The 27,031-nt window shown below is 37.4% G+C and overlaps 2 protein-coding genes and 1 long non-coding RNA gene across 5 annotated transcripts in view; all 3 read right to left on the reverse strand.

Moving 5' to 3' along the window:
* Positions 1-4,881: 4,881 nt before the first annotated feature.
* On the reverse strand, positions 4,882-11,925 carry LOC134815627 (protein salivary glands marred-like). The gene is made up of 4 exons (XM_063824177.1): positions 11,750-11,925; positions 11,295-11,468; positions 8,941-9,053; positions 4,882-6,178 (listed from the first exon to the last, which is right to left on the reverse strand). The coding sequence occupies exons 1-4, from the start codon at positions 11,906-11,908 to the stop codon at positions 6,013-6,015; spliced, it is 612 nt and encodes a 203-aa protein (XP_063680247.1). The 5' UTR covers positions 11,909-11,925; the 3' UTR covers positions 4,882-6,012.
* A 7,261-nt stretch (positions 11,926-19,186) lies between these two features.
* Positions 19,187-20,712, reverse strand: LOC134815712 (uncharacterized). The gene is made up of 3 exons (XR_010160280.1): positions 20,192-20,712; positions 19,759-19,920; positions 19,187-19,646 (listed from the first exon to the last, which is right to left on the reverse strand). It is a non-coding gene; the product is annotated as an uncharacterized LOC134815712 (long non-coding RNA).
* Positions 20,713-23,761: 3,049 nt separating this feature from the next.
* The window catches only part of LOC134815643 (uncharacterized), a 29,976-nt gene continuing 26,706 nt past the window's right edge, over positions 23,762-27,031 (reverse strand). For all 3 annotated transcript variants that reach the window (XM_063824196.1, XM_063824198.1, XM_063824197.1), the window contains exons 4-8: positions 26,673-26,859; positions 26,416-26,526; positions 25,975-26,189; positions 25,621-25,726; positions 23,762-25,333 (exon numbers count right to left, since the gene is read on the reverse strand). In XM_063824196.1, the coding sequence (XP_063680266.1) occupies positions 24,554-25,333; positions 25,621-25,726; positions 25,975-26,189; positions 26,416-26,526; positions 26,673-26,859 (1,399 nt within the window). In that variant the 3' untranslated portion in view covers positions 23,762-24,553. The remainder of the gene's footprint in view (positions 25,334-25,620; positions 25,727-25,974; positions 26,190-26,415; positions 26,527-26,672; positions 26,860-27,031) is intronic.

Here is a 27,031-nt window from a genome sequence, read left to right on the forward strand (position 1 = left end):
AAAAAGAATTTTCATTGTTCGCTCCAAAACTATGCGACTAAATTACAGTTTACCAAAAATAACTACCTGATGCAATGTAATGATAGTATGTGCTGCAATTCCCAAGATTTTAGTGCCAACCTCCTCCTTCTTAAACTGTTTTATACTGCCCACATCTGGATAATCTGAAATTACCTAATTTGTTCCACGATATTTTAGTCCCCCTACCCTGACTCGGACATATGGCCCTAACTAAAACCTACAATTGCAGCACTGTTTCCGAAGCTACATAACTGTCAATTATTCTATGTGCATTTGCAATGTTACGGGGGCCATCTATAAATTGTGCTGTTGATTTTTGAACTGTTTTTACACCCCCTGCTCCCAACCAAAATTTAACTGGCATTATTTGCATTTGATGTGGCGTTGGAAAATATTTTATACTGGGGGAAGCATTCACAAAAACATAAGCTGACATCAAGGGGTCTCCAAACTGAATAATTATAATAATAAATAAATTCTAACATTTATTACACGCTTCGACATTAAAATATACCCAACAAAGATGTAATTGATATAAGTAACATCCTTTAAAGCAGTGTGAGCGCACTCTAATCAAGTGATCGTGGGTTTGTTAAGTCACGTGGTCTGTGTGAACAGAGAAATGAATATTGGCCATACTTATAATACGCCACATAAACAGTACAAATCAGAATACAGTTCCGTACAGAGCGCCTGTGAATCCTGTTTGGCAATTAAAGTCGGTCACAAATTTTCAGCGTGTTTGTCGTAAACGGAAGGCGCGAAACGCTTGACTCACACAAATGACCTACCTCTTCAGCACTAACACGTGCGAAGTCTAGCGCGCCGATATAGCCATAAAACTTAGAAGATAATAGTTGCGGTCCGAAAGCTTCGGAGTTCTCTTCGGAGCCCGTTTTCGATTTGTTTATTTACACCGAAGTTCACGAAATTTTATTTTCAATCATCACAACCAAAACTGGCGTCTTACTATATCCCCCGATGCATTTACAGATTAGCTTAGTATTACATTGAACATCGACCGCTACATGTCATTATTCAAGTTTCAACAGGTCCTCTGATTAGCAGCTTACCCGGGGTTATTATGTTCATACACATATATATTCCGCCGAATAGAGATTTGTCGGAATGACAGTCTGAACGCCGCCCAGTAAATTAGCAGCTAGAATAAAATATGAAATGGGCCATTTCCAGCGTCCAGTGTGATTGCTATGACAAAGATACTAAACATGCTTCCAAATCCTACCATATTGCTGTACACTAAATTCGTGTGTAATTTAGTGGTAAGAATAACAAATTACATCAGATTAATACTAAACTAAGTCTGGGTATTTTAGCAATTTATGGATTTAGCCACCTTATAAACAAGTGTGTCTCATTTTCTGTGTAGCTACTACTTTAAAGAGGTGTAATACGTTCTTTAAAACCTTTAGTATCCTCTGCTCTGTTTTGACACATGAAAATCAATTGCAATGCAAGTATGTTTGTACACCGCCTTAACTGTCACTAACTTTATAGCTACATTGAACCAATGTGGCTACAAGTTCCACTGACTTTTTCACAAAATAATTATTACTGCGTTTAAAGTTTAGACACTAGATTGTAATGGCAGGCGGTGTAAACCATACCATGTCAAGTCAGTCACTCAACTATTTTTCAAGTCTGTGATATCCTTTTAAAAATCAGGCAGCATCTGCAGTCTGCATATTCAATCATCTAGTTTTGTCCTAAACAACGTAGTTACACCGGTCCCACTTGTTCAGAAATGGGGTCATACAAAATGTGAAGTACTATTTAAGTCGGTATTAAAACGGTATGGGTTCAGTCTACTTCTCAAAATTACAAATTTGTCTTCACTCTTTATAATAAGCTTAGTTGTCTTCATGATTAAATTTGAAAGTATGTCTTAATATCAAATAATAAAGTGTTCTGAAATATTTTAAAATTGTATTCGAAATTACAAAAAATCACCATGTACTATTATTTAAAATTAACGGTGCTTTGTATTGATTCAAGGATGGAGATGAGATTATCAACTGTACGCTCGTTTTGTTCGAGAGATGGCGACAAGTTCAGATTTAGCTTCCAATCAGAAATGGTCACAGTCTCGATTTGATGCCCCACCAACCTGCAAAATGATCAGGTTAAAGACTGACAAACTTTTCTTAAATTCATCTTTCTCCAACTACAAAATTGCATATCTGCATCTCTTTATTTGTGCCTGGTGCTGATTGATAACAAACCTCTACAACTGCAGGTGAACGGAGCGATAAGCGATTACTTTCTTCTCACTGATAAGTAATAGTATGATGTGGCTAGACCTCTTTCTCAATTAATGTAAGTTTCTTGCTTCCATTAAGGTATTATCTGCTGTCAGTGAATTTAAATTCATCGCAAACGATCAATTTGATCTCCTTGAACAATTCTGATGATAACCGGAGTATAACCGGGGCCGGAATATACCAAAGTCAAGATCATCCTTGCTTGAAGAATGCATCCAACCAGTTTTATGAACTGTGTGTGCAGATTGCGGTTATATTAGGATCCCTATATTATGGCTCATATAATATGAGGTTATTTATATTACTGCACCCGATTAAATGGTTTAACCACTATTTCACTACAGATCTAAAATATGAAAGATAACACTTCTATATCACTCTGACAATGGATATTGGAAGGGAAGTGTATGTAGTGGTGGAAAAGATGGCTTACAATCTTAATAGAGATAGGTAAGTAATGAGAAAAACTATTGATCTTTGGCTTTTTGCATAATACTCGAGAAAATTGAGGGTTGCACTATTTATACTTGAATTATTGAACCAATCACTCTGGTTACTACTTTGTGATAATTTATTACTAAGCTTTGTCTCACATCAGATCACACGGTTTCTGTGAAGAAGATATGAGGCGGACTGTGGCGAGCAACGGTGAATCTAACCTGAACCGAAGACACATTTCTCAGTTGTCAGTCGTCTAATTTTCAAGTGAACTAATATTTATGGACCATTCCATCACAAGATTGCAGCAAGGAACTACTATATTCAGAAGCACCACATAAATTACTGTATTAACTTTTATCGCTTATATTGCTGCACCCAAGAAAAGAGGAAAAATAAAGATTTTTTGTTGCTGAAGATTTTTGTTTAATAAGAGAAGAGAAAGAAAAAAAAAACAGTATATGTAGCTTTCTTTCTGCATGAGATGCGGAATACCTTTTCCAGCTCCCTGCTATTTGCTTGTCAGGCGACTTCACCATTTTAAAGCTTCATATATAATACATTTTGGATAGATTTAGTGAAATAATTAGACTGTTTTTCGTATTTTTATTACTTGAATTAAATGAGTTTTTCACTTCATGATAGACTTAAAAGAGGGTGGGATGGTAATATAAGATTGTTGTCTATCCTGTCGGTTGCATTAACAGATCATTAAGAAAAGCCTGAATTAGATAACGACATAAACCAAAATTATAATATGGAAAGACTAATTTATCGTGTTAACTATACTTAACAATTAAATCGTGTCTCCTACGATTAACATGCAATATTATGGACATAACCACCATGGTTGTACGATTAAAATCTGCGGAATTGCCAATATTGTCTACAGCGCGTATTTTAATTATGTATGTAGTGCACATATAGCGCGCAGCGCATGGGGTTCTCGCGCGACATGTATCATCAAGTTTTCTTCAGCGTGCTCCATCAGTAATATTTGGTAGACCCTTCCAATAACGTTATCTCAGGATTAGGTCTCCCTCTAAGTGTGGTCTCTTGGGAGTTTAATTATATGCTTGTGTCTTGTATGATATGTATATAGATCGGCCGTAAAGAAAAGTGAATTTTACAAAGCAAGACTGTCAACCGTCTGAAATTGATCAAAATGGTATAAATAATATAATTCGGGACAGATATGAACAATAAACCAGACAAACGCGAACTGACACAATTACAACCATCGCTGATTTTAACATAGTTGTTGGGTTAATGAACGAGCTCTTAGCGGTTTCTGACAATACAGGAAGCCTCAACAGAACCTCTGGTACTGTTCACACCTTAGCTCAGGTATGTTCAAGTATTTGGATGTGGGACATCTCGCTGAGTTGGGAATTTGTAGAAAGTTTTCGAGAAAACTGCCCGGGGACAACCAGTCCGTACTCCGTATTTGGTCGTCATTTACAACGAATCACCGATATTACTGATATTGAATATCGTTACAGCTAGCTTGCTAATCATCCTTCCAAAATATGTCATTGCCTAATATTTCCTGTTACCACTTTATAGTGTCGCCATTATAACTGAATGCTCGGAGACAAAGTTCGCAGCAACTTATCCCATAATTTGTCTCTTTGAACAGCTTATTAAGCATCTATTTAATCTTTTAGTCTTAGGAGTGTGGATTCAATACTTAGTTAATATATGTAAAATACAATATAAATACCTAACGTCATATCAGCTTGAGGAGATTGAAGCCTAACTAGGGAAGTTAACTAGTCTTAACCTGATATTGTAAACACGTTGTGCGTGAATTAGGTTATGTTTTTCTGAAACGCTTAACTGTATATTATCAAACTTAACGCTGAAGTAGCAGATTTTAATCCGTGGATAATTACATACTTAATTAACGACACGATTATATCTCTCTATGTAAACTGTTGTTTAAATAATCTTATCGAGTTTGCTTTAAATCACAATTCCTCGTTCCTCTGTTTAATAGTGTAAATAATTATCATTTGTAGAAGAAACCAGACCTATAAATCAAGTTTAGACATCATGCAAATTAATGCAAATTGATGCTGTTAAATTGCTGACTGCTACTTCTCCATCATATTGAAAACAAATTGACGACAAATGATGTCAAAATTTTAATCAAACATGAAATAAATTAGTTACAAATGTAATTTTATAAGATATAATGTGTCAACAATTAAAACATTATATTAAACATCCATTAAATTATTAAACATTATAAAACATTTAGCTAGAAACATTGAGCGTCAAAATGTGGTTATTCTTGACAGAGCAGTCATCTGAAAAGTGAGTACCGAGCCTGTGATCACGCCTCAAAAGTCAGAGACGAAAACTGCAAGCAAGTGTAAATGAAGGAAAATCACAATATTCATATTAACATGATATAATTATTATTATAATTATTACTTCTCAACTATTTTAGGCATCATCATTTAAAATCATCATAAGGCATACTTTAACGAATAGAGCAAGCAATAAAAACATGCAAGAGTCAGAGAATTTGGTTAAACATACATAAATAAATTATAATAAATTACTTGTGTGTAAGTTATAATATAGAATTGAATAATTTGGCAGACGTAACATTAAAACAATCAATTTAAATTTTCATAGGTCATCAGATCTTTTTACACATTTAAAAATATATCGCTCGTGCGATTAATATAAACAGCAAATAAACAAATCAAAAACAAACTACATAATTAGTTAATCCATTTAGCCCGTTTTAAAAACGTGTGAAAAGCTCATTCCGGTTCATGTTTACTGTTTTATTACTTTGTATTGTTGGAACCAGTAAATTATATAAACACGTCCTAACAGATTTATCGGAACTTTTAGGAAGTAAGAATTAAAAAAATAGGAGGAAGCAAATTTTTGTGGGCAATCCAGCTTATACAAACTTCTGCTAAATCAGGATTTAGATTGACATAATATCTTATTAATATGTACCGTTTTAGTCGGGGCAAGTTTACACTGCTACACTTATACGGATCCAGCCAATTAATTTGGTTCTTGACAAATATTTGTTACAAAGAGTGGTGGCAGCAGACAAAAGACGTCACGGACTTTAAACATTTAGTCCGTGAAATTGAAAAAAAGGATTGTGTCTGATAACAGTCCCCTGTCTATACAGTGTAAATACAAACACGTCCTAACTTATAGATGAAGACGTCTCAAGATAACACCACTGAAACGGGGAACCTTTCTGATCGTCTCTAACAAACAGGGCTAAGTATTATTAGTGTTGGAGGGAGCAGGTTTCAGGATCCTTCCCGAACACATAGTCCCTGAGGATGGGAGCCAGCACATCAAGGTAAGGGCTGTGGAAACGGGTTGTATCTTCAGGAGGAGGTCTGAATAGGGTCCCCAGCAGAACACTGTCTGTCATGGTGGTAAACACGAACCTGCAGGATATTATTGGATATTATAGGGTTTGATTAAACAAGGAAACAAAAGTGATAATTACTTTATTGAGAACACAATAGTAGTAATCCTGAAATAATTTAAGTTGAAAACAATTCCAATTATTTACAAATATAGGCGTCATGTAGCCTCCAGGCTCGACAAACCCCGACAAACCCCGACAAACCCCGACAAACCCCGACAAACCCCGACATATCCCGACAAACCCCGACAAACGGGGTTTGTCGGGGTTTGTCGAGGGGTTTTGCCTCGGGCCCACCGACTACATGAGGCCTTCTTGTATAGTGTTTTTCCACGTAAAGCTTGATGACTCCGTCTCGGCTTTTTGTTGGGAGACTCAAAAAAAAAAAAAAAAAAAAAAAAAAAGCCTCCAGGCTCGACAAACCGGAAACCCCGTCAAACCCTGACAAACCCCGACAAACCCCGACAAACCCCGACAAACCCTGACAAATCCCGACAAACCCCGACGTGTCAAGATATGTCGTATCATGTCGGGCCCACCGGCTACATGATGCCTAAATATGTGGGAATAATTTAGAAATATTATATTATGCTAGTTTGAAAATAAATCGAATTTGTAGGATTAAATTTTATTTATTATTGGATATTATAGGGTCTGATTAGATTAGCCTTATCTCGCACTGCATCAGGAGGGTGATATTTTATTAAATCATGGGCTTAATTAATATCTTGTTAGTACAGGTTGGTGGTAATTACTATCCAATTACTAATCATCCACACGTGGAGTTTCTAGGAGACAATAGGAAATTGGAATTACTGTTTCAGTAGTTACATGGTATTCACCACAACCGAATATGAGTGATCAATATTTCAAAATGAACGAGTTGTCGTCAGTGCGCTGCATAACAGTATTATTCAACAAACAAGTATTAAAATACATGCAATTCACGTCACTGTGAGGCTTACTAGAGAATGTATTTTTAGAACTAATTCACCAACGTAAGCAATGCCCGTCTCTAGCAGTTGATAGTGTGAATTTTCAAAAGCCTCCCACTCCTTTCTAGCTACAGTAAAATGATATGCACGATTCTAATGCATTAAAGTACCGTAAACTGTATACTAAAGTATACTATACGTTAAACGGGTCCTGTTGTATAAAATGAGGTCCACTATTAATACCACGACTACCTTTAAATTTCCAGATTAAAGATCAAAGTGATTCCCGGGACGCTCTGCGTGAATTTAACCTAATATTGCTTGAATATCGCCATGATATTACATATTCCAGGCAATGAGGGAAGCAATAATACAGCCTAAAGTAGCAGCGTGCACTGTTCATAATCTCCAACATCACACTAGTCAATATCTCACCTCAAAGTGCAATGATAGAAACATCCTTAAATTCTTCCTCAACAACATTATTTAAATGTTAATTTACCTGACTCTTCTCTCTGATTTACTGGTAAGATGACGGGTTATGATAGTGATTATCATTAATTTACCTGACTCTTCTCTCTGATTTACTGGTAAGATGAGGGGTTATGATAGTGATTATCATTAATTTACCTGACTCTTCTCTCTGATTTACTGGTAAGATGAGGGGTTATGATAGTGATTATCATTAATTTACCTGACTCTTCTCTCTGATTTACTGGTAAGATGAGGGGTTATGATAGTGATTATCATTAATTTACCTGACTCTTCTCTCTGATTTACTGGTAAGATGAGGGGTTATGATAGTTATTATCATTAATTTACCTGACTCTTCTCTCTGATTTACTGGTAAGTTGAGGGGTTATGATAGTGATTATCATTAATTTACCTGACTCTTCTCTCTGATTTACTGGTAAGATGAGGGGTTATGATAGTGATTATCATTAATGTACCTGACTCTTCTCTCTGATTTACTGGTAAGATGAGGGGTTATGATAGTAATTATCATTAATTTACCTGACTCTTCTCTCTGATTTACTGGTAAGTTGAGGGGTTATGATAGTGATTATCATTAATTTACCTGACTCTTCTCTCTGATTTACTGGTAAGATGAGGGGTTATGATAGTGATTATCATTAATTTACCTGACTCTTCTCTCTGATTTACTGGTAAGATGAGGGGTTATGATAGTAATTATCATTAATTTACTTGACTCTTCTCTCTGATTTACTGGTAAGATGAGGGGTTATGATAGTGATTATCATTAATTTACCTGACTCTTCTCTCTGATTTACTGGTAAGATGAGGGGTTATGATAGTGATTATCATTAATTTACCTGACTCTTCTCTCTGATTTACTGGTAAGATGAGGGGTTATGATAGTGATTATCATTAATTTACCTGACTCTTCTCTCTGATTTACTGGTAAGATGAGGGGTTATGATAGTGACTATCATTAATTTACCTGACTCTTCTCTCTGATTTACTGGTAAGATGAGGGGTTATGATAGTGATTATCATTAATTTACCTGACTCTTCTCTCTGATTTACTGGTAAGATGAGGGGTTATGATAGTAATTATCATTAATTTACCTGACTCTTCTCTCTGATTTACTGGTAAGATGAGGGGTTATGATAGTGATTATCATTAATTTACCTGACTCTTCTCTCTGATTTACTAGTAAGATGAGGGGTTATGATAGTGATTATCATTAATTTACCTGACTCTTCTCTCTGATTTACTGGTAAGATGAGGGGTTATGATAGTGATTATCATTAATTTACCTGACTCTTCTCTCTGATTTACTGGTAAGATGAGGGGTTATGATAGTAATTATCATTAATTTACCTGACTCTTCTCTCTGATTTACTGGTAAGATGAGGGGTTATGATAGTGATTATCGTGTTCTCCACTGCTCTCAGCTGGGTTACCAGGTGCTGCTCGTCGTACGAAAACGCCACCTGTAAACATGTTGCTCAGTTTCAAGGAGAGGAGACGTAGCTCAGCTTCAGGAAATTGGAGACGTAAATTGAAGACAACCAAATTTATTGTAGGACATGTACCACTTGTCGAATGTCGATATATCACTAATTATCAGTACATGAAAGCTCACAAGGGCCCATGATAGCAGCGAGCTAACTCAATAATCCTTAAAACACTATATGATAGATCAGGTGCTGCAAGTAAATGCCATTAAAAGCATGCTACAAGCTGCTAGAACACTTAAACTTAGAGTTCTTACATGCAACATTTTATAATGCTGTCTGTGGGTCCCTTTCCTAAGAGAATTAATGCACTGTGTTTTAAGAGCAAGAGAGATCCATCATATCACAACCTTTTTATTTAGTATTATGAACAGCATGTTTGACAAGTTAGTAATTCTAAAGGCTTAAAACCTGCAAAAGGAATAATATTTACTGGCCATTCTGTTTGGCGAGTCACGTGATGTCTGTGAGTAAGATGGTTTAGCCTGTACACGGTTTATATTAATCTACATAGTCTATACCACGTCCACACACATACAGCTAGCCTGTAAATTTAGAGCTTTGAATGCATTTATAATGCAATTTCGAGCTTTTAAAGGCCACCATTTTGTGGCTGTGGTATATCAGTATTAGGTTAGTCTATATGAAAAGAGGTTTAGTTTGCGACGATGGATATTTTAGTACACATGATGGACTTTGACATAATTTGATTACATTTATTCAAATATGATGAATACTATAGCTACGACTATTCATTGATGTAGCAATATGAGTGCTATATGCTATGTTTAGTACCACTACCAGAACACACCTTGCAAGTTGCAACACACCTTTAATTGCATTTACTTAAATGGTCAACATGATCATATCGATTTATATGTGTTGCACAATCTGATATGCCCCTTTCAGAAGAAATAATTGAAAATCATGCGACAGTTTAAACAACACTTCAATGATTTTTACAGATATATAATGTCCACTCGGGTCTCGGATAGTCGGAGAATAATATAAACTCAGAGCTGAGTCGGGATACTCATTATATGATGTTGAGTGTCATGATGACGTAGTAAATTAATTATTACAGAATTATGGGGATCGATACGGTTACCCTGGCGATACTTGTGAGAATTAGCAAGGAATGTTCGGGAGTACCCGGGTAATCTTATACCCGAAAATATTTCATTAATCTTGCAGATCTGTCGAGAGCTGTGATGCTCCCTACTGAACACTACAATGTCATTAATCTCACGAAGACCTAGATAACACAAGTGGTTAACAAGAAACCCAAGCTATCAATCCAACCATCAAACGTAGATCCAGTTCTACATGGCTAGAGTGATCTATCAAATATTAGCGGAAACCCCGGGCCCGCTCATAACTGTGAGTCCCAGTTACACTAATTTTATAGATAATTTGACAGCCGTTAATACTCATTATTATATTTGACAACAAAGCCTTTTTCTGTTTTTTTTTCAGGGAGCAAATTTGCCATGTATAGGTACAGGATAAGACTATACTATACAGAAGTAACCGGACAGTGTATATATACTGTGTATACCGGACTTTTGGGCAGGATGATAGAATATGCGACACACAAATAGAGCTTTTACCCACAGCAGCTAAATATAATATTCTGTGATAAACTGTGTTTAATATATGGAGACATATTTTGCCAATATATACTGCCAGTGCCACTCGGTTCAACATATTTAAGCTTAGCAGTAATATTAGGGCCTTGTTTGTTCTGCCGTAGCTAAATGTCTGCACCAATACACCATACATGGTATAACCATAGTTTTTGAACGCCTCAAAGTAAATGGTGCATTAAGTTTAAGGGTAGCTTTTCAACATGGGTAAATAATCAAAGATTGTCATAATATGCAGGTGTTAGAAAAAGAACATTTTGCAATGAACGTTAATTCTGATGGTTATGCTGTTATCCTGTGCGCAATAACCATTTTGGAGCTGAGCCAAAATTTAAGAACACTCAAATTTCGACAACAGGGATTGAACCACTTTTCCTGATCCATACTGTAGGTTTTTATATTCAACAGATAAGTCTCTCGATAACATAACACAGAAAAGGGTTAACAAAATTTACTGAAACATGGGAACATGTTAAGGAAGATACTGACAACGTTTAATAAACATGGAATATATTTATTTAAACAATAAGTTAGGCTGGATTATATTTGATAAAATTGTAACTACTCTTACCTCCCAAAACGTAACTAGGGTCATGATAAGTTTAGAAAAGTTTCGAATCATCTGTTTCAGCAGTTGCTTCTCATTTGGTGACAACTTTTCGTTTGAATAGAGAATTCCAAGCTTAATTATTATCTTAATTATGCATTTTATCAGTTTTTTTGCCTCGACCTCTGACTTGGCCTCCTGGGGAGAGTTATTCAAAATAAAAGATTGCTCAATAAAATATAACTGTACCAAAGATTCCAGGAGTAAATATTACTGTAAATAATTAATACATCTGCATATAATTTGACACACACTGTATTGTGATGATCATGGAGTAATAATGCCAATCTTAGAAACAACAGTCCTTTGTGATATGTGCCTATTACTTTATCAATCACAGATTAAGGGAATCAAAATCCCAGCATGATATTTCAATGGGAAAAATGCAACCCAAAGATGTTCATTGATAAGGTACTCACCTTCAAGAAAGCGTACAATGCGTCAAGGATCTTGCCTGCATCGTCATCGATAAAATGTCTTGCAACGGAGCGGGAAGCCATCTTACCAAGAATCTTCTTTTGGATTCTGATACCCAAAGAGTGGGACTTAACACAACTTGCTCCATTTTCATCAACCATTACAAAGTCTGAGAATTGTTTGTAAAAAAGTCAAGTTGACTCATTTCGACTATTTTTTCACATAATTATATTATTATCTAACAGCATATTATGATATGTATACAAATAAAAATAAAAATCAATAAAATGGGGTCTTAAGGAGGCCAGGGGTCCCAATACTATAAATGACTAAGTATTATTAAGAAAACAACAAATTTAATTTAATTTCCATAGCACATGTGATTTCAACTGGGATGCAACAAAAATGACCTTTGTTTCTAACCAATAAGGATTTGTGGGATCGTTTTGAAACTTAGCAGGCATAAAATTTACGCTGTTTAGAGCAGACAAAATTCATACTGTCAGCATTTTCGATTTAAAGGCCTAACTTAAAGTTTTGCTCTGAAATAAATTCCCTAAATAGTATTTTGTTTAATACTTTGACACTACTGCATAACAAATAATTTTAGTTATGTCAAATCGCAAGGCACTAGTCGAGTAATGATGCATATTGCATATTACCGGTTAAGTAACGATTCAGTTTCCCTCCCTCCATCCTGTACCAAGCCAAAGAAGCTTGTTTATCTCTGTACAAGGTACTGTTTTCTTCTATTTAAAAAAAAAGCAAATTGCAACAACAGTTTTGTGATAATCCTCTAAGTATTTGTTTAAGAGCTCTGCTTCGGATGACTACAGCATCAACAACTTTTGTGAGTACGGTGACGCCCTTTTGGACAGTGTGGAGAATGATGATCTTATGGCTTCAAGTATTTAAAATCGGGTTTCAATAAAAAAGTATCAAAAGCTGAGGAGCAGAACAAAATTGTTCGCCTTTTTCTGATGCTTACACCGAGAACTCGATCCTAAAAAGAGTCCTTTTATCAACCATGGCCATGATTTAAACAAATTCCTAGCCACAAATAATACTCTGACCAATATTTTTTTTCTTGAAAGTTAAAATTGTTGTTTTCTTGGAGATAAGATCAACTGTGAATTTGGAGGTAACCTGAATGTCATCAGTTAAATGGTTTCCCTTCTGATGCTATCAGAAGTGTGCAATTTGTTGATAACAGACAAAAACATTTTTGGAGCAATGCGCTGGCTATAATTTATATCCCCAAAGATGGTATGACCTAGTGATGCGTGTCAGTTTTCAGTAAAGGTTCCGTCGCCGATCAGTCCACTCCAAATGTGTGAAAGGGTGAAAGATTTGAAATAAACTTGTCCTTTACAGCGCGGCGTTCATCACCCATTTGAATAATACAACCCTCCAAAATCATAAATATGTCGGATGTTTCTCACTATGCAGCGCTTTACCTAACTTGCTTTTCTTACGTAGAAGCGAGCTAGAGCTGTTCAGGAAGCAATTGAAAAGAGCGCGGTGCACAGGGACTGGCGTGCCAGGTACGCTCCCACTTGTCAAACGTTGTATGACCTGCCGCGCACGAGTGCGCGGCCCTGTATTGTCGCGTAGAAACGCTACACTTAGTGAAACGACAATGGGGGTCACAACGTGATACAAGTACTTACCCAGCTCAGTATATTTAATTGCTTGCTTCTCTCAGGAAGCTTGCGCTTGAAAAGAACGCCGCGCACAGGGATTGGCGAGCCAGGTAACTATATTTCATACTAGTAAGGTTTGCTGGAAAATTGGAAATGAGCGGGAAATTATAAGGATTCTGGTCCGAAAAACTATTGATATTGTAGCTGGCGCGATGCGTTACTGGGTCGCGCGCTGCGCGTATCCAATAATGCTTCTGTGTTCTCGTTAGATTTAATCGGCAAAATGCGCTACTTGCCTCATGCCAAGCTACTATACAAAAAATGTTCACCTAACCTTAATTGACGATGTCAATTCATGGCAGCTCGGCGCGGCACAGTAGCGCATCTCGCCGATCTCTCTGTCGCTGTGAGAAGCCTCATTGAGTGCGCGGCGCGGCACAGTAACGCATCGCGCTACAACACCTAACCATATGCTTTCGCGCCACTTCGGGCGCGCTTGTTTCACAAGTCGTGAGGCGGGCGCGCGCTACTGCAAGCGCAAGGGCTCTGGATAGAGCAACGAAAAATTGACACCGTCAATTAACCAAGCGCGCAAGGATATTAAAAATACAAAATAAAACGTTCTAATATTATTTGGGGACCTCGAGCTTTTTCTGCCGCGGATAAATAAATTGATGCTGCGGCGGAATAACAATGACCTGAACAAGCTGATCGCCTACAACCAGAGGAACCCCAATAGACGTAAGTCACTAATGACGGACGTAGCATCCCAATAGGGAGGTAAAGTGGGTGCCCCAACATTTAAAAAAAAAAAAGCTGATCGCCGCCCAGTTATAACGCGTCCCGGCGCGAGTTGCTCCAACCAAAGCCCTCTCGCTTAATTGCAGTAGCGCGTGAAACAAGCGCGTCACGCAGTACGCGTAGACACATGGCTATGTGAACGGCGCGAGGGTGGAGGGTATCAAAAATATAATACATTAATCATCGAAATGCACAATGCATATGTGCCTATTATTTCGTCTATCGCACATCGAGTATCGAATCGACAAAAATATTTTATTACGTACCGTTCATATCATAGAAAACGTACATGAAAATAAAAATAAATTTATTGTCATGCAAGACGCTTTAAGAATTTAAAATCAGCAACATCAGTATACATTATGAAGCAAACAATGTTAACGTTACTGTCAATCCAATTATCGGCCGTTCAATCAGTCAGTCTCCTTTTTACTTAGCCATGAATCTACGCGTACTGCGTGACGCGCTTATAGTTATTTCACTTTCGGCGGTCGCGCGCTACTGCAAGCGAGACTCGAGAGGGCTCTTGATAGAGCAAATTCTCCTAGTTCACTATCAGTTTACCTGGGGATCCCAGGCTACTATATATATAAATAGAGATTTGGCGGAATGACAGGCTGAGCGCCGCCCAGTAACTATCAGTCTCCTTCACCACACGATCTACACCAAGAAGTGACTTTTCTCCAGTAGTTTACATATTTTCTCCTCAACTCCTCCTTCCTGCAGATCAAGATAACAGGATAAAACACTGCGTATATTAGCGGCAGTGTGAACTCGGAAAATCCTAGTCCCACTCCCAAATCTGCTATCACGTTATCTGAATGGGATTCCTTATCCCAATGATGAGCGTTGTAGTATAGCCAGAATCCTACGATGAGGCAGACGTACAAAGTGTTACAGATGAAGAAGAGAAGTGATACAGACAGGACTGTGATAGAAGCATTTCGAGCAGGGTTGGGCATCAGTGAGGTAGCTTCATTCTCTTCTTCTGGCAACGATCGCCTCAAGTACACCACTTGTATCACCATACAAATGAGCACAACCAGTGGTGGAACTAAGAAGTAGACTGCTACCATTGAATACTGAAGATTATCAAAAATCTCCTTGTTATTCCCCGTGTGCATATGGTCACGGTCACATCTTGTCCTTCCAGACTCATCTCGCATGCAATATAAGACGAGAGCGGTGAAGCCTCCAGGCACTTCGAATACAAATAGCAAGAACAAATACAGATAAGCGCTTCCGATACCAGGATCATACAAATTCAATTTTGGTGTTTCTTCAATCACCATGATGACATCCGAAAGGTGAAGCATGGCTATAATCGTAATACAACAACATGTCACCACACCCATAAAGCGATCAGAATCGATCCTGTCAAAAGGGTTGACCACTTTTATGGTGATAGAGATGGTCATCGCGAGATTGAACACCTTGGACCAATTCGCACCAGGGAGTGCTGTCAACATGTAGTAAACCAAGCTCTTATAAAGAACAGTCACCTCGACCAGTCCTGTGTACGCTAGGATACTGATCACCGAGAGAACCAACTCTCCTTGTGCTCTGAGAATGTCAGACACGGCAATACCCATGAACAAGCTTGGGATCAGCTTGTTCCTGTCCTTGTAGTAGTTTAGAAAGATGACAATGTTTCGGGTTATCACTATCAGACTCAGGGGGATGGTGAGAGGAGATAAATATAAGAATGTTCCTTTGAAAACGAGGTAAACAACGTGGTCAGAAATATGTTCTACATTCGACTGATTCATTATCAGATTGTGGTGCTGGTAAATAGAGTTATCAAGGTGAAGGAGGTGTTTTAATTAATTGTACAAAAACCAGCTTTAAATTTTAATTTAGTGGAAAGTCTACCTAACAGTAGCAATCCCGAGAAGGCTAGAACAAAAAGAGGAATACATGTTTGCATCAGATTTGAGTTGCACTTGCAGGTTGTGCTTATAATTTAACAATAACAAACTATTTATATTAGCCAAGTCGTAAAGAGAAACACTCACTATGTAAAATAGGTAACTCGGTGTTCAAGGTAAAGGATCAACATTTTTCTAGCTTCTACTCAGAATAAATGTTCAGGCACGGTAAAAGGGCCCTGCTTGTACTTGTAGTACTAACAAGTAGCAACTATTTCCATTACATTCCACATTCCATTATATAACACCATCAAGAATATTCTTCACTCTCCACTTACTTTCTCAGTCAAAACGTTAACATTTAATCTCCTATCATTTCCTAATACCCTCAGAAAATTGTAAACTCTTTGTGGGTGAATTATTACGCTTAATGAATAATGACGCTTGATGACTGACCAACTTTTCCAATATATTTGAGGCCACCTTTCACCACATGTCAAGTATAATCTTATTTATTTATAATCCTACCTTCAACTGTTTAGACCACGATTGACAACAAGTGTCCCCAAGAAAACAACATTTTTTTTCAAGAAAACAACATTTTTATTTAGTATCAATTAAAGCAGACAAAAGTATATTTCATATATATATAACTAGCACGAACTTTAGATCAGATATCTTAGGGGACTTGGTATGGAGTAGCAAGAGATTGACTAGAAGGTATATACCTTTTACAAAGATACGTCGAGAAGAATCCAGGGTGATACAGGATCGGAGAGGGTGATACAGGATCGGAGAGTGCAGACCAAAAGTTTACGCACCCACCTTTGCCTCCTGAGTTCTTGGGTGGATATAAATTTATGCAAACTTGGTCGTTTATACTCCAAGTCCCTTTCTTAAAAGAAGTAGTATTAACTATGTCTAGAGTTAGCTTCGTTCAATAATAACAATAACAATATAATCAATATCAATACCAGATAAACCTACCGAATAAATTATTAAATATCAATTAATTCATTCCGATAAAAAATTTTATAAATTTAGATATTTAGTATCTAAAAACATTACAACAAATGGTTAAAAAGCGCCCAAAATCGATTTGAAAGATTTTCTGTCTATAGTACAATCATGATAGTAATAGTAAGTGTGTGCCGCTGCAATTAGATTTGATTACTGCAATTTAAAATTGTTTGGAGTCCAAGTATCTTTTAAGTCAGCTGCCTGTGCTTGTATTAATAGTGCTTTGGTTCTCAGTTTTATCAAGCTAATGGACGTTTCTAGGCAATTGCTTGAAGTTAAAATTTTTTTATGAACAGCGTTCCAAAGCTTGGCTGCATTAAACAAAAAGGTATTTGATTTATTTAGGAGAATAACCGTGAGACTCGTTGCACGGTTTGAAATGTTGATAGCCTCATAAAGGGAGTATGGGCAGTGGTACTTGATAATCTTAGAGAATTCTAAGATGCAGTGATATTTGTACAAGTTTTGAGCCGTAAGAATTTTTAATCTATTAAAAATGGGTTTTGTATGCTCCTTTTCAAAGTGTTTATGGTCTAGTTTTTGCATACCGTATGGTCTAGTACGTGCACATGTTGATTGTTTATCTAAATATGAGTCAAGGTCGCCAAAAAGGATCCTTATACAGTGCTTCTGTGTGATGAAAAGACTATCATTGGACCGTTCTCTGAGGACAACACCCCAAACACTTATACCATAACTGAGATGTGATTCAAAAAGAGCGTTATATATTTTCAAATATAGTTCAGAAGGTATCGATTGCCGAATTCTGCAGATTGCACCAGTCATAGATCGCAGTTTTTTACGGATGTAGTGCATGTGGGCAATCCAGTTTAGCTTACTATCTATAACAACACCTAAGAATTTGGTATCCTTGACTTTAGTAATAACCTTACCATTGATGAATATTGATCTAGATTCATCTAGCAGGATAGCAAATGGTCTGGTCCGTGCACAGGTGTCATCATATTCAGAGGCTGGTTTAAAATGTATGTAGCAGCATTTGGACATGTTGATATGAAGTAGATTACATTTCATGTAAATCGAGACATGTTTAAGCACTAAGTTGGCTTTTTTGTATGTTGCTTCTCTAGATGGTCCTGATATGAAGATATTAGTGTCATCAGCATAAAGTACAAATTTCACCTCACTGTCTGAAAAGCAGTTTACTATATCGTTCATATACAATAGGAAGAGTAACGGCCCTAGAATTGACCCTTGTGGTACTCCAAATTTCACGTCCATTGTTTCTGATGGTACATCGTTATACATAACATACTGCTTTCTGTTAGTCAAATAGCTTTTTAGTAAGGTAAGTGCGAGAATTTAAGCGATAGACTATATCTATATAAATAGACTAGCAAGCTAGGTAATGAAACAATGTGACATTTGTACTGTCAAGTGTATCACTTGTTCAACATCAAATTATCAGATATAATACGGGACTCGGGAGGATATAATTTCTTTAATCCTTAAATCAGGCCGGTAATATTGCAGTTTACATCAGTCCCTAGCTATATATAGTAACTAGCCACACCGCTATTGAATAACGGTATTTCTCAGTCTATGGTCTACTCAACAAAATATTAGCATCTGATCAAACTGGTGGGACACAGGTTCGTCGAATGATCTTTCTATTATCTCATCATTCATTAATTATCCTTTCCCGACCCCGTGACTTTACTAACTACCATCACGTTACTATGAGACACTCGCCTCATCATGATGCTGGATCATAAATGCTACAATAAAGTAGCATTTAGTGGTTTGTGCGAAGTATCGTGTAAAAATGGGACAGCGAGGTTTATTTCTATGAGGCATATTAATCTTTTGTTTACCGTTCCAATATTTCGAGCCCGGATACAATTCTAAGTATAATATTCCTAGTTTGTAAACTCCCTTGCATTTCCGATTAGTGACTTAATTGTGTGATTAGTAACCCAGCAGTCTGATTAGTGATTTGTGGGTTGGATACGATATATATAGCAAAACTAACGCTAACTTGTTTTTACCAAAACCCAGAATTGGGTAGAGCGGACCGTTGCCTTGTTCCTCCTTTTCCCAAACAAAAAGAAACGATGTAAATATGAACCGTTCTCATATGCAAAATAATACTGATTAATTTGTCGGCAACTAGAACTTTATGTTTCATGCGATGTATGTAAAATAAAATCAATAATCTATCAAGCTTAAACTAAAAATTTAATTTAATTTAACATTCAAGTCATTGTCTGTTCGATTCCAAAACAATTTTTAATATTTTCCAGTTCCGCATGCTCACTTTTTTTAACCGTTTTTCATAGCTTTTTTTTTCATTAAAAAAAAAAGAAACTAAATAAAGTGTTTATCCGTGCAGTTCAGTTATAACTAATTTTCCATATTTAATTACAACTACCCGTAGCGGCAGTAGTGAGTGTTGCATCTTTGGTGTATGACGGAAGGTCCAGAGCACGATCTGCCACCATGAGCTGGGGCAGGATTGTTGCAATATCTTATGTTTACCCGATACCCTCCCCCACATGTTACAGAGCACGCGGACCAAGATCCATAGTTTGACCATCCTCCATTGACTGTGACAGGAATAACGTGTTCATTTTAAAAGAATATAATACTCTTTTAACACTTTCATACAGTTTGTCAAAAATATTTAGAACAATAATATCAAACGAATTTGTATCCTACCTGGGCAACTTTTTTTATTGCAACGTTTGGATTCCTCAGCATTGCCAACACAGTCAGGTTCACCGAACGCTGGGGCAGGGTTATTGCACAATCTTCTTCTTACCTGATCCCCTCCCCCACATGTTACAGAGCACGCAGACCAATCTCCAAAGTTTGACCATCCTGTGGCAAAAGTAACGTTACATACGTTGGCCTTTATAGGCCTTTATTTGGCCTTAATTATAGGCATAGCTCTGTCAGTGTCACTGATCGAGGTAATTATTTTTTGGTATGATTTACTATCACATCTCATTCAAAAAATATTCATGTTTATTTTTTTCGAATGAAGGTTCATTTTCGCATTTATTTGATCGATTGAGTACAAAGTAATCGCAAATCGGCCGATCGAGCTAAATTGATGAATCTAAATTCGCATTATTATGTTCGTAATTACCTGGGCATTTTTTTATATTGCAACTTTGGGATTCCTCAGCTTTGCCAACACAGTCAACTCCACCAAACGTTGGGGATGGGTTACTGCAAGATCTTCTCCTTATTTTCTTTCCTTCCCCACATGGCGCGGAGCAAACTATCGTGGTCCATTCTCTGTAGTCAGTCCAACCTCCATCAATCGGGGGCAGGCAGGAGTAGTCGCACTTTTTCAAAATCCCTTCGAGCTTGCGACATTTCTTCGTGGCCTTCTTGCTCAATTTTCCTCTTTCAGTCTTGCAATCGATAGATGATTGGAATCCTTTCTTTAGACATTTACTTTTGTACTGCTTTATTTTCTTTTTGACTGCATTCTTTTTAAGCTTGCACCCGCTTGAAGCTGTCAGCGCCACTACCGATATCGCACAAATTATTACAACAAAGAGCGTTATATTATTATTACTCATTACAAAGTAATTTATTAAGTTCAAAGTTATTAACTTAAAATAATAGAAACACAAACGAGAAATAACCTCTACTAGTACTACAGTAATTATACTACACCTTGGTTGGGCGGTACAAAGGGACACTCTTTGAATCGGTTTTCAGCCGCGTCACAACTTTAATTAAAAGGGCGGGCATCATCGCCATAAAGACATACCTCCAAGTTCCCACCTATAAAATTATTATAACAAAACATTGCAATAAGTATAACTGATAATAAAGAAACGCTCAAATTGTTGTTTAACTATAAAGTTAGTTTGAAAAGGACTCTACGTCAAATTGTAAATGGTTTCATGTGGTGCAGTAAACAGTGGACATAATTGTTAATGTTATACTTTAACTTATAGTGAAGAATATTTCAATATCGGTCCTGCATAATATATTCAATATTAGGTACACCGCTGGAAGTGAAGCTAGAATGAACACAAATAATAAAGTCACAATGCTGGCAAGCACGAACGTTGACTGTTATATAGTTATACCCCCTTTACTATTATACCCCCCCCCTTTACTACTATTTCCCTCTCACTATTATTTTACCTATTTATTTAGACTCAGTTCATCAGAATTCGTCCGGGAGGTTGAGTTTTAGTTAAAATGTATGTGTAGCATTCTATAATTCAATGCTAAAGAATTTAGGTTTATTAGTATTACATAGCATAAATCACACTTTGCAGAAATTCCTTTGGCTTGCTTTCGGGCCGATAACTATAAGCGTACTTTGAGATTAGAGCGGTAGGTAGTCTGTCCAATGAGGCCGTGAGTTTTATCACATCGTTATTGCCGAGGACTGCCTACGGATAATGCTCCTCAATGAATCATCAATTGTGAATGAATGGGAACTCCCGATTTTGCAACATAGTAAAAGTTCCAAATTTGGAGAATGGCTATATATTCCCGGCTCTGCTATATACTTATAGTATAGTATATAGTTTGTCAGGCGAGACGCTTTTATTCTGTGTTAACTGTTCAGTGTTCAATATGATTCAGTCACAACGAGATGCAGCAGGGCCTACTCTCATGCTGTCTCAGTGTCTCGAATATAATTATATGCGAATATATAATCTACAAACTGAAAAAAAAAATTATTCAGTCAGCTAAGACCAAGCAGTCTATTAATTTTAAATGAAGAACAAAGGATTCATAAGCGAAAGAAAGTCATATAGGCTGAAACATAATGCTGAACAAATGCACTCAGTCTCAATTGATCCACATCTCGAATATCGTTTGAACAAACATTTCTTTTGTTTTCATTTTTTATTCTCAAAGTTTTATTCAATTCGATATTTTATTTTCATGACATTGTAGATCGATGTTAAAAATGAAGTCTGAGTAAAACTAAAGGTTTAAAGGCGTGTTGAACTTGACGTTCGGTTACCTTAAGAAAATACAATAGAACTCTATAATCTATATACCAAATCTCTCGGGGGAAAGGTAAAACGTACGTTGTAGGAACAAACCCGGTATAGAGATCTCAATCCCGGTACTTGTGATTCTGTAGCCTCTCAAATAATGCATCAATTAGCGTCTCATATACCCCATTATGGCCGTATTTAAACACGAGCTAATTGACTAAAAGTATGAGGAAAACGGAGGCCTGGTATATCGAGGTACCCGATATAGAGAAGCATTGTCATACGTTGTATGACCCGCCGCGCACGAGTGCGCGGCTCCCCCTGTATCGTCGAAACTCTACAGGGGGTGTAGTACTCCACTATAGTGAAGCGACCGTGGGGGTCACCACGTGATACAAGAGAAGCACGGTATAGAGATTAAAGAAGTTCTACTGAAGCAAAATTCTTAATTCAGCTAATTTAAACTCTTTATAGGTCAAAGTACAATGATATTGATAATATCATAGCGGATTGTATAGACATCAACAAACTCTGCACTGAAAGAAAACGGCAACATAACATTTAAGTTTAACATCGACATGATTTTACTAATGTTGATATTCGGTTCTAGCGTATTGATAGCGATATTCGGGACAATAACAAACACTGTGTCCCTATCATACTTCATCAGTAAAATCATGGCAAATAGGCGAACAAGAAACTCTGACACTCTCACCACAAAAATATTTGCTGCTCTGAACATATGTGATCTATTGGTCAGCGTGATGATGGCATTTTTAATACTTGATTCATTTTTCAAAGATCTAGCTTTTGATTGCATATTGTACCCAACAGTATTAACGACTGGTTACTTAACTTGTCTACTCACAGCTGTCAGGGCAATACATTTGATATTCCCTCTTCACGTCATTAATTGGACGGCTTTTAAATTATTGTCTGCAATTTATACTGCACTTATTGGATTGACAATAGCAATGAAATTTGTAGACTCTTCAGAAGAGTCTAACAATAAAGAAGAGGCTTCTGTTGCCGTTTATATTCAATTTGTTTTGCTGGTTAGTTTGTTTCTACCTGTGGTTTACTGAACGTTATCAGCTTTGGAAAGCTTTACCTCTGCAAGCTGTCCCAAACAGATACCTGGAGGAGGAAAGCTGCAGTTACTGTGGGCATTATATCACTTATATTCTGTGTCTGCTATGTCGGTTTGTGATCATTGTTGGATGGAGAATCGTATCTGTATTGAGCATTCTGCAGATACCTCATGCTCAATTACTGACTGCTGTAACATATAACATCCTGCTTCCTCTCAATTCAGCCTGCAACCCAGTGGTCTACCTTACCAGGAAAAAGGAGATGAGATTCTGATTATACGTTAAGACGTCGTGGGGTAAATTCGTAGGATGCCTGTGCAGAAAGGATAGAGAGAACGATGCAGAAAATAGAAGACAACCTACTATGATGACTGCAGATGTATGATGGACACTATTGTAATGCTATACGAGGCAAAAAGATATGCATGTAAACAGCATCAACATTTTCAATTTGAATCGTACTGAACTACTTTTCACTGCAGTTTTGAACCACCGACTAAAAGCTGATATCATATTTTGAAGTTACAAATTTAAAGTTTGGATTTCTATTTTCAAGGTTGTTTTCAAAACGATTTATTACTTTTATATTGATATATGTCTGCATCAGCAAGGAATCAATCGATAGTTGAAACAGTTAAAAGAATAATTCTTATATCGCATTAAAAATAAAGAAGCATTTCATAACAAAACAGCTAAATCTTTCTCAAACTACTTTATCAAAACTATTTGAAGAATGCGTGCAGTCCTAGAACACTAGAAGTACAAAGCAGATCTGAGGCATAATGGATTTGTCAGACGCCGATTATTATTAAATATAATCACCAGGATTTAAGATGGATTTAATAAATATTTCTAATAAACTGTAGTTAAAATATTTATGCGGACAAGGTTTCACTTACAAGCAGAATAATTATCGGCGTCTGACTGTTGATAAATTAATTAAAACAGGAAATAAAATAGCAGGTAAACTGAAACTGATAGCGAAAAAATATGCAGAAATTTCTAATACTTGTTAGGTTGTTACTATAAGAATTGGATATCCTTACATTATTAGAACTGACAGTAGAATAATTACCCATATCTGTTTATATAACAAAATGATTGAGGGTCAAATATAACTGTAATGTGTAAGTTTAATATGGGATTGTTTTTCTAATCAGAGTGTTCTCGTAAAAATTTCAGATTCCTAATAAGATGACAGCTAAAACCAATAATCACCATTCGTTGATGTAGTTTGCAAGACTTAATAGTGCTATTTACTTGTAGTATAGGAGAATGATGGCAGATGGCAGTATGATAGAACTTATTTGCACTTTTCCATTTCATTCTGAATCTTACTGATGGTCTCAAATCCAAGTCCTAAGCTTGATCATTCAACCATAGCTGATAACACAATCTCTGATAGGATAGGAAGGTCGCTAAAAGGTTGGGTAACACCTAGACAGCAGTAGAGTGCTGGCTTGTTGTTCCATTGGTCATGTGACCATTGGACATGTGACCATTGGTCATGTGACCGTTGGTCATGTGACCATTGGTCATGTGACCATTGGTCATGTGACCGTTGGACGTGTGACCATTGGTCATGTGACCGTTGGACGTGTGACCATTATAGTTTGTGACGTTGTTATCCTGCCAGTCGGAGCAGGAATGACGTCTGTTCTCGAAGTTTCTGTTAACGAGCTCGTTTCTCTGTCTGTTCACTCTGAGCGTTTGAAGGTACTTCTCGTAACTGTTTGTTATTTTTTCAGGTATGACGTTGTCATGGCAACGTGTGAGCGTGCTCACATTGTTCACATCGGGCTGCTTGTAACTGCCAGCACGTGGTCTGAACTGCATTTGTTTGGGTTCAACTTTGTTCATGTTGTCCTGACGACGAGATCCAGATATCGATCCAGCAAGACTCTCGATACGGAAAGGAAATGAAGTATTGAAGAAGCTCTTTGATTTAGCCGAGTGAGGCGGAGTTACTGGGGAGGTTGGTTCATAGTTCACTGAGTTTTGCGGAGTAATTGAGCCTCTTGTGTCGCTTCGCTTTCTCGGCTGAGTTTTGGTAATTGTGTCGTCGAGAAGAGTTAGCTGCAAGGAGGCACGGACACTATCCTGACAATTGGTACCAATAGAGCTGGAGCTTGAGTGACGTGACGGTTGCTGGTTGTCACAGAAACCGGGAGAGAGCGGTGTGGACCAATCTGATTCTGTGGGATCGTATCCAGACACCTGTAATAGTATCAAACTTCAGATATAAGACATGAGGGACAACAATATTATGTTTATCAACGTGACTATAAACATCAGTGCCAGTATAATTAATGATGTTTGATCGCGATTATACGACTGTTATACAGGTTGTAGGTAAACATCAAAGGAACACTAATGGAAGAAAGCGGCTCCGCTCTTTTTGGCCTGATGATTATTGATTGCCCTAAAGAGAAGGATCTGGTTGGGAGCTATAACCAACTCCATTATCTCACTAATTTACAACAAGTTCTAGAACAATCTCGTACCTTATCTTCACTGGTTGACGAGGAGACAGTTCTGAAGTGAGGATAGTAGCCGTTATCAGTTACAGCCTTGTAGTAGGTCTGGTGCTCGTGAAGCTTCTGTTTCTCACTGAGGGGAGGTTAGAGTTTAGAGGTGGTTTCCATGGGGATTATTATTATCAGATACTCTACCGTACATTATTCAGCTGTGGCCTGATCTGTGTGGGCTTTAGAAAGTATATTGGTAACGCAGGTGACAGAAATAGTGAAGTAATTTGATAACCAGGGGTCCACAATCACCACGTACGTGTCAACTGACACTATTTCTTATTATTTTAAGCTGATATGATTACTTATTATTTTGGCGCGGCAAGTTACCTGTCAGAGGTATCCGGGTTACAGGGTCTCTGGAACCTCTTAGCACTCTGCAACTTCCGCTCTAGCTCCTGCAGCTTCAAAAGGGCCCGCTGGGTTGCCATCTTCCTTTCTCTTTTGGCACTCCGCCCAATTCCATGTTCACGAGCCAAACGGCGCGCAGCGTGCACAATCTTCTTCTGGATCTCAACGTCAAACTCGAGTTGGGAAACTTCGTCCTGATAATAATTGAAATATAAGAGGGCTATTATACTAACACTATTATGCTAACACGTCTTAACCATGACGTATTGTTCAGGTGGGTTGGGCAGTTTAACTCGTCATTGATAATAAGGACCTCATACGGGAAGGGGGAAAGTGCGTCATTACACATCCACAGAAACAAAAAGGAGACCAGGATAAGTTACAAATTAGCGAACAACTCTAAAGTTTAGTTACACCTACCATAGAGCTGATACCCTCGGAAGGGTTGTTGATGAGGAAGCCGGTGTTAATATGTTTCCTACTCCAGTCCAGACCAGCTACCTCGTGTATACGCTGTCCTGTTATAATTGCCTGCGGAGGACACATTGTCAACACGGTTACGGTAAACACTAAACAGCTGTGGCTAATATGGTAGTCATATTCTAGATTAACGTAAACAGTCTAGACACAATGTTTGTATGTTTATACAAATGACATGTAAACTATATAGAACTCACCGCTTCTTCGTTCTCCAGATGTATAACCCTCATCTGCATCTCGGCTCTTCTCTCCAGCAAGTGAGCTCGTTGTGTTCTCATGGCTGTGATCAGGTCCTCAGCAGCTATCTCGGCCATGCTCTCTGTCATGCTGCCACCGGTGGTGTAGCTGCTGCCGTCAAACAGTGAGCTGTTGTCCTCTGAGTGCCTGGAGAGGGTTTAGGTTAGTTGAGGTGATCACAACCACACACACAGAATACACAGAATACATTATGTATGACATTAGTTTAGGTCCCTACATTATTCAGATTATTACACTGGGGAACGCTATTAGTTGTTACTTAATATGAGGGTGAGACAGTGGTCTTTATGTAACTGGA

This window comes from Bolinopsis microptera, chromosome 5 (assembly GCF_026151205.1).
Source record: "Bolinopsis microptera isolate Bmic1 chromosome 5, MBARI_Bmic_1.0, whole genome shotgun sequence".
In the NCBI taxonomy this organism is placed as follows: Eukaryota; Metazoa; Ctenophora; class Tentaculata; order Lobata; family Bolinopsidae; genus Bolinopsis; species Bolinopsis microptera.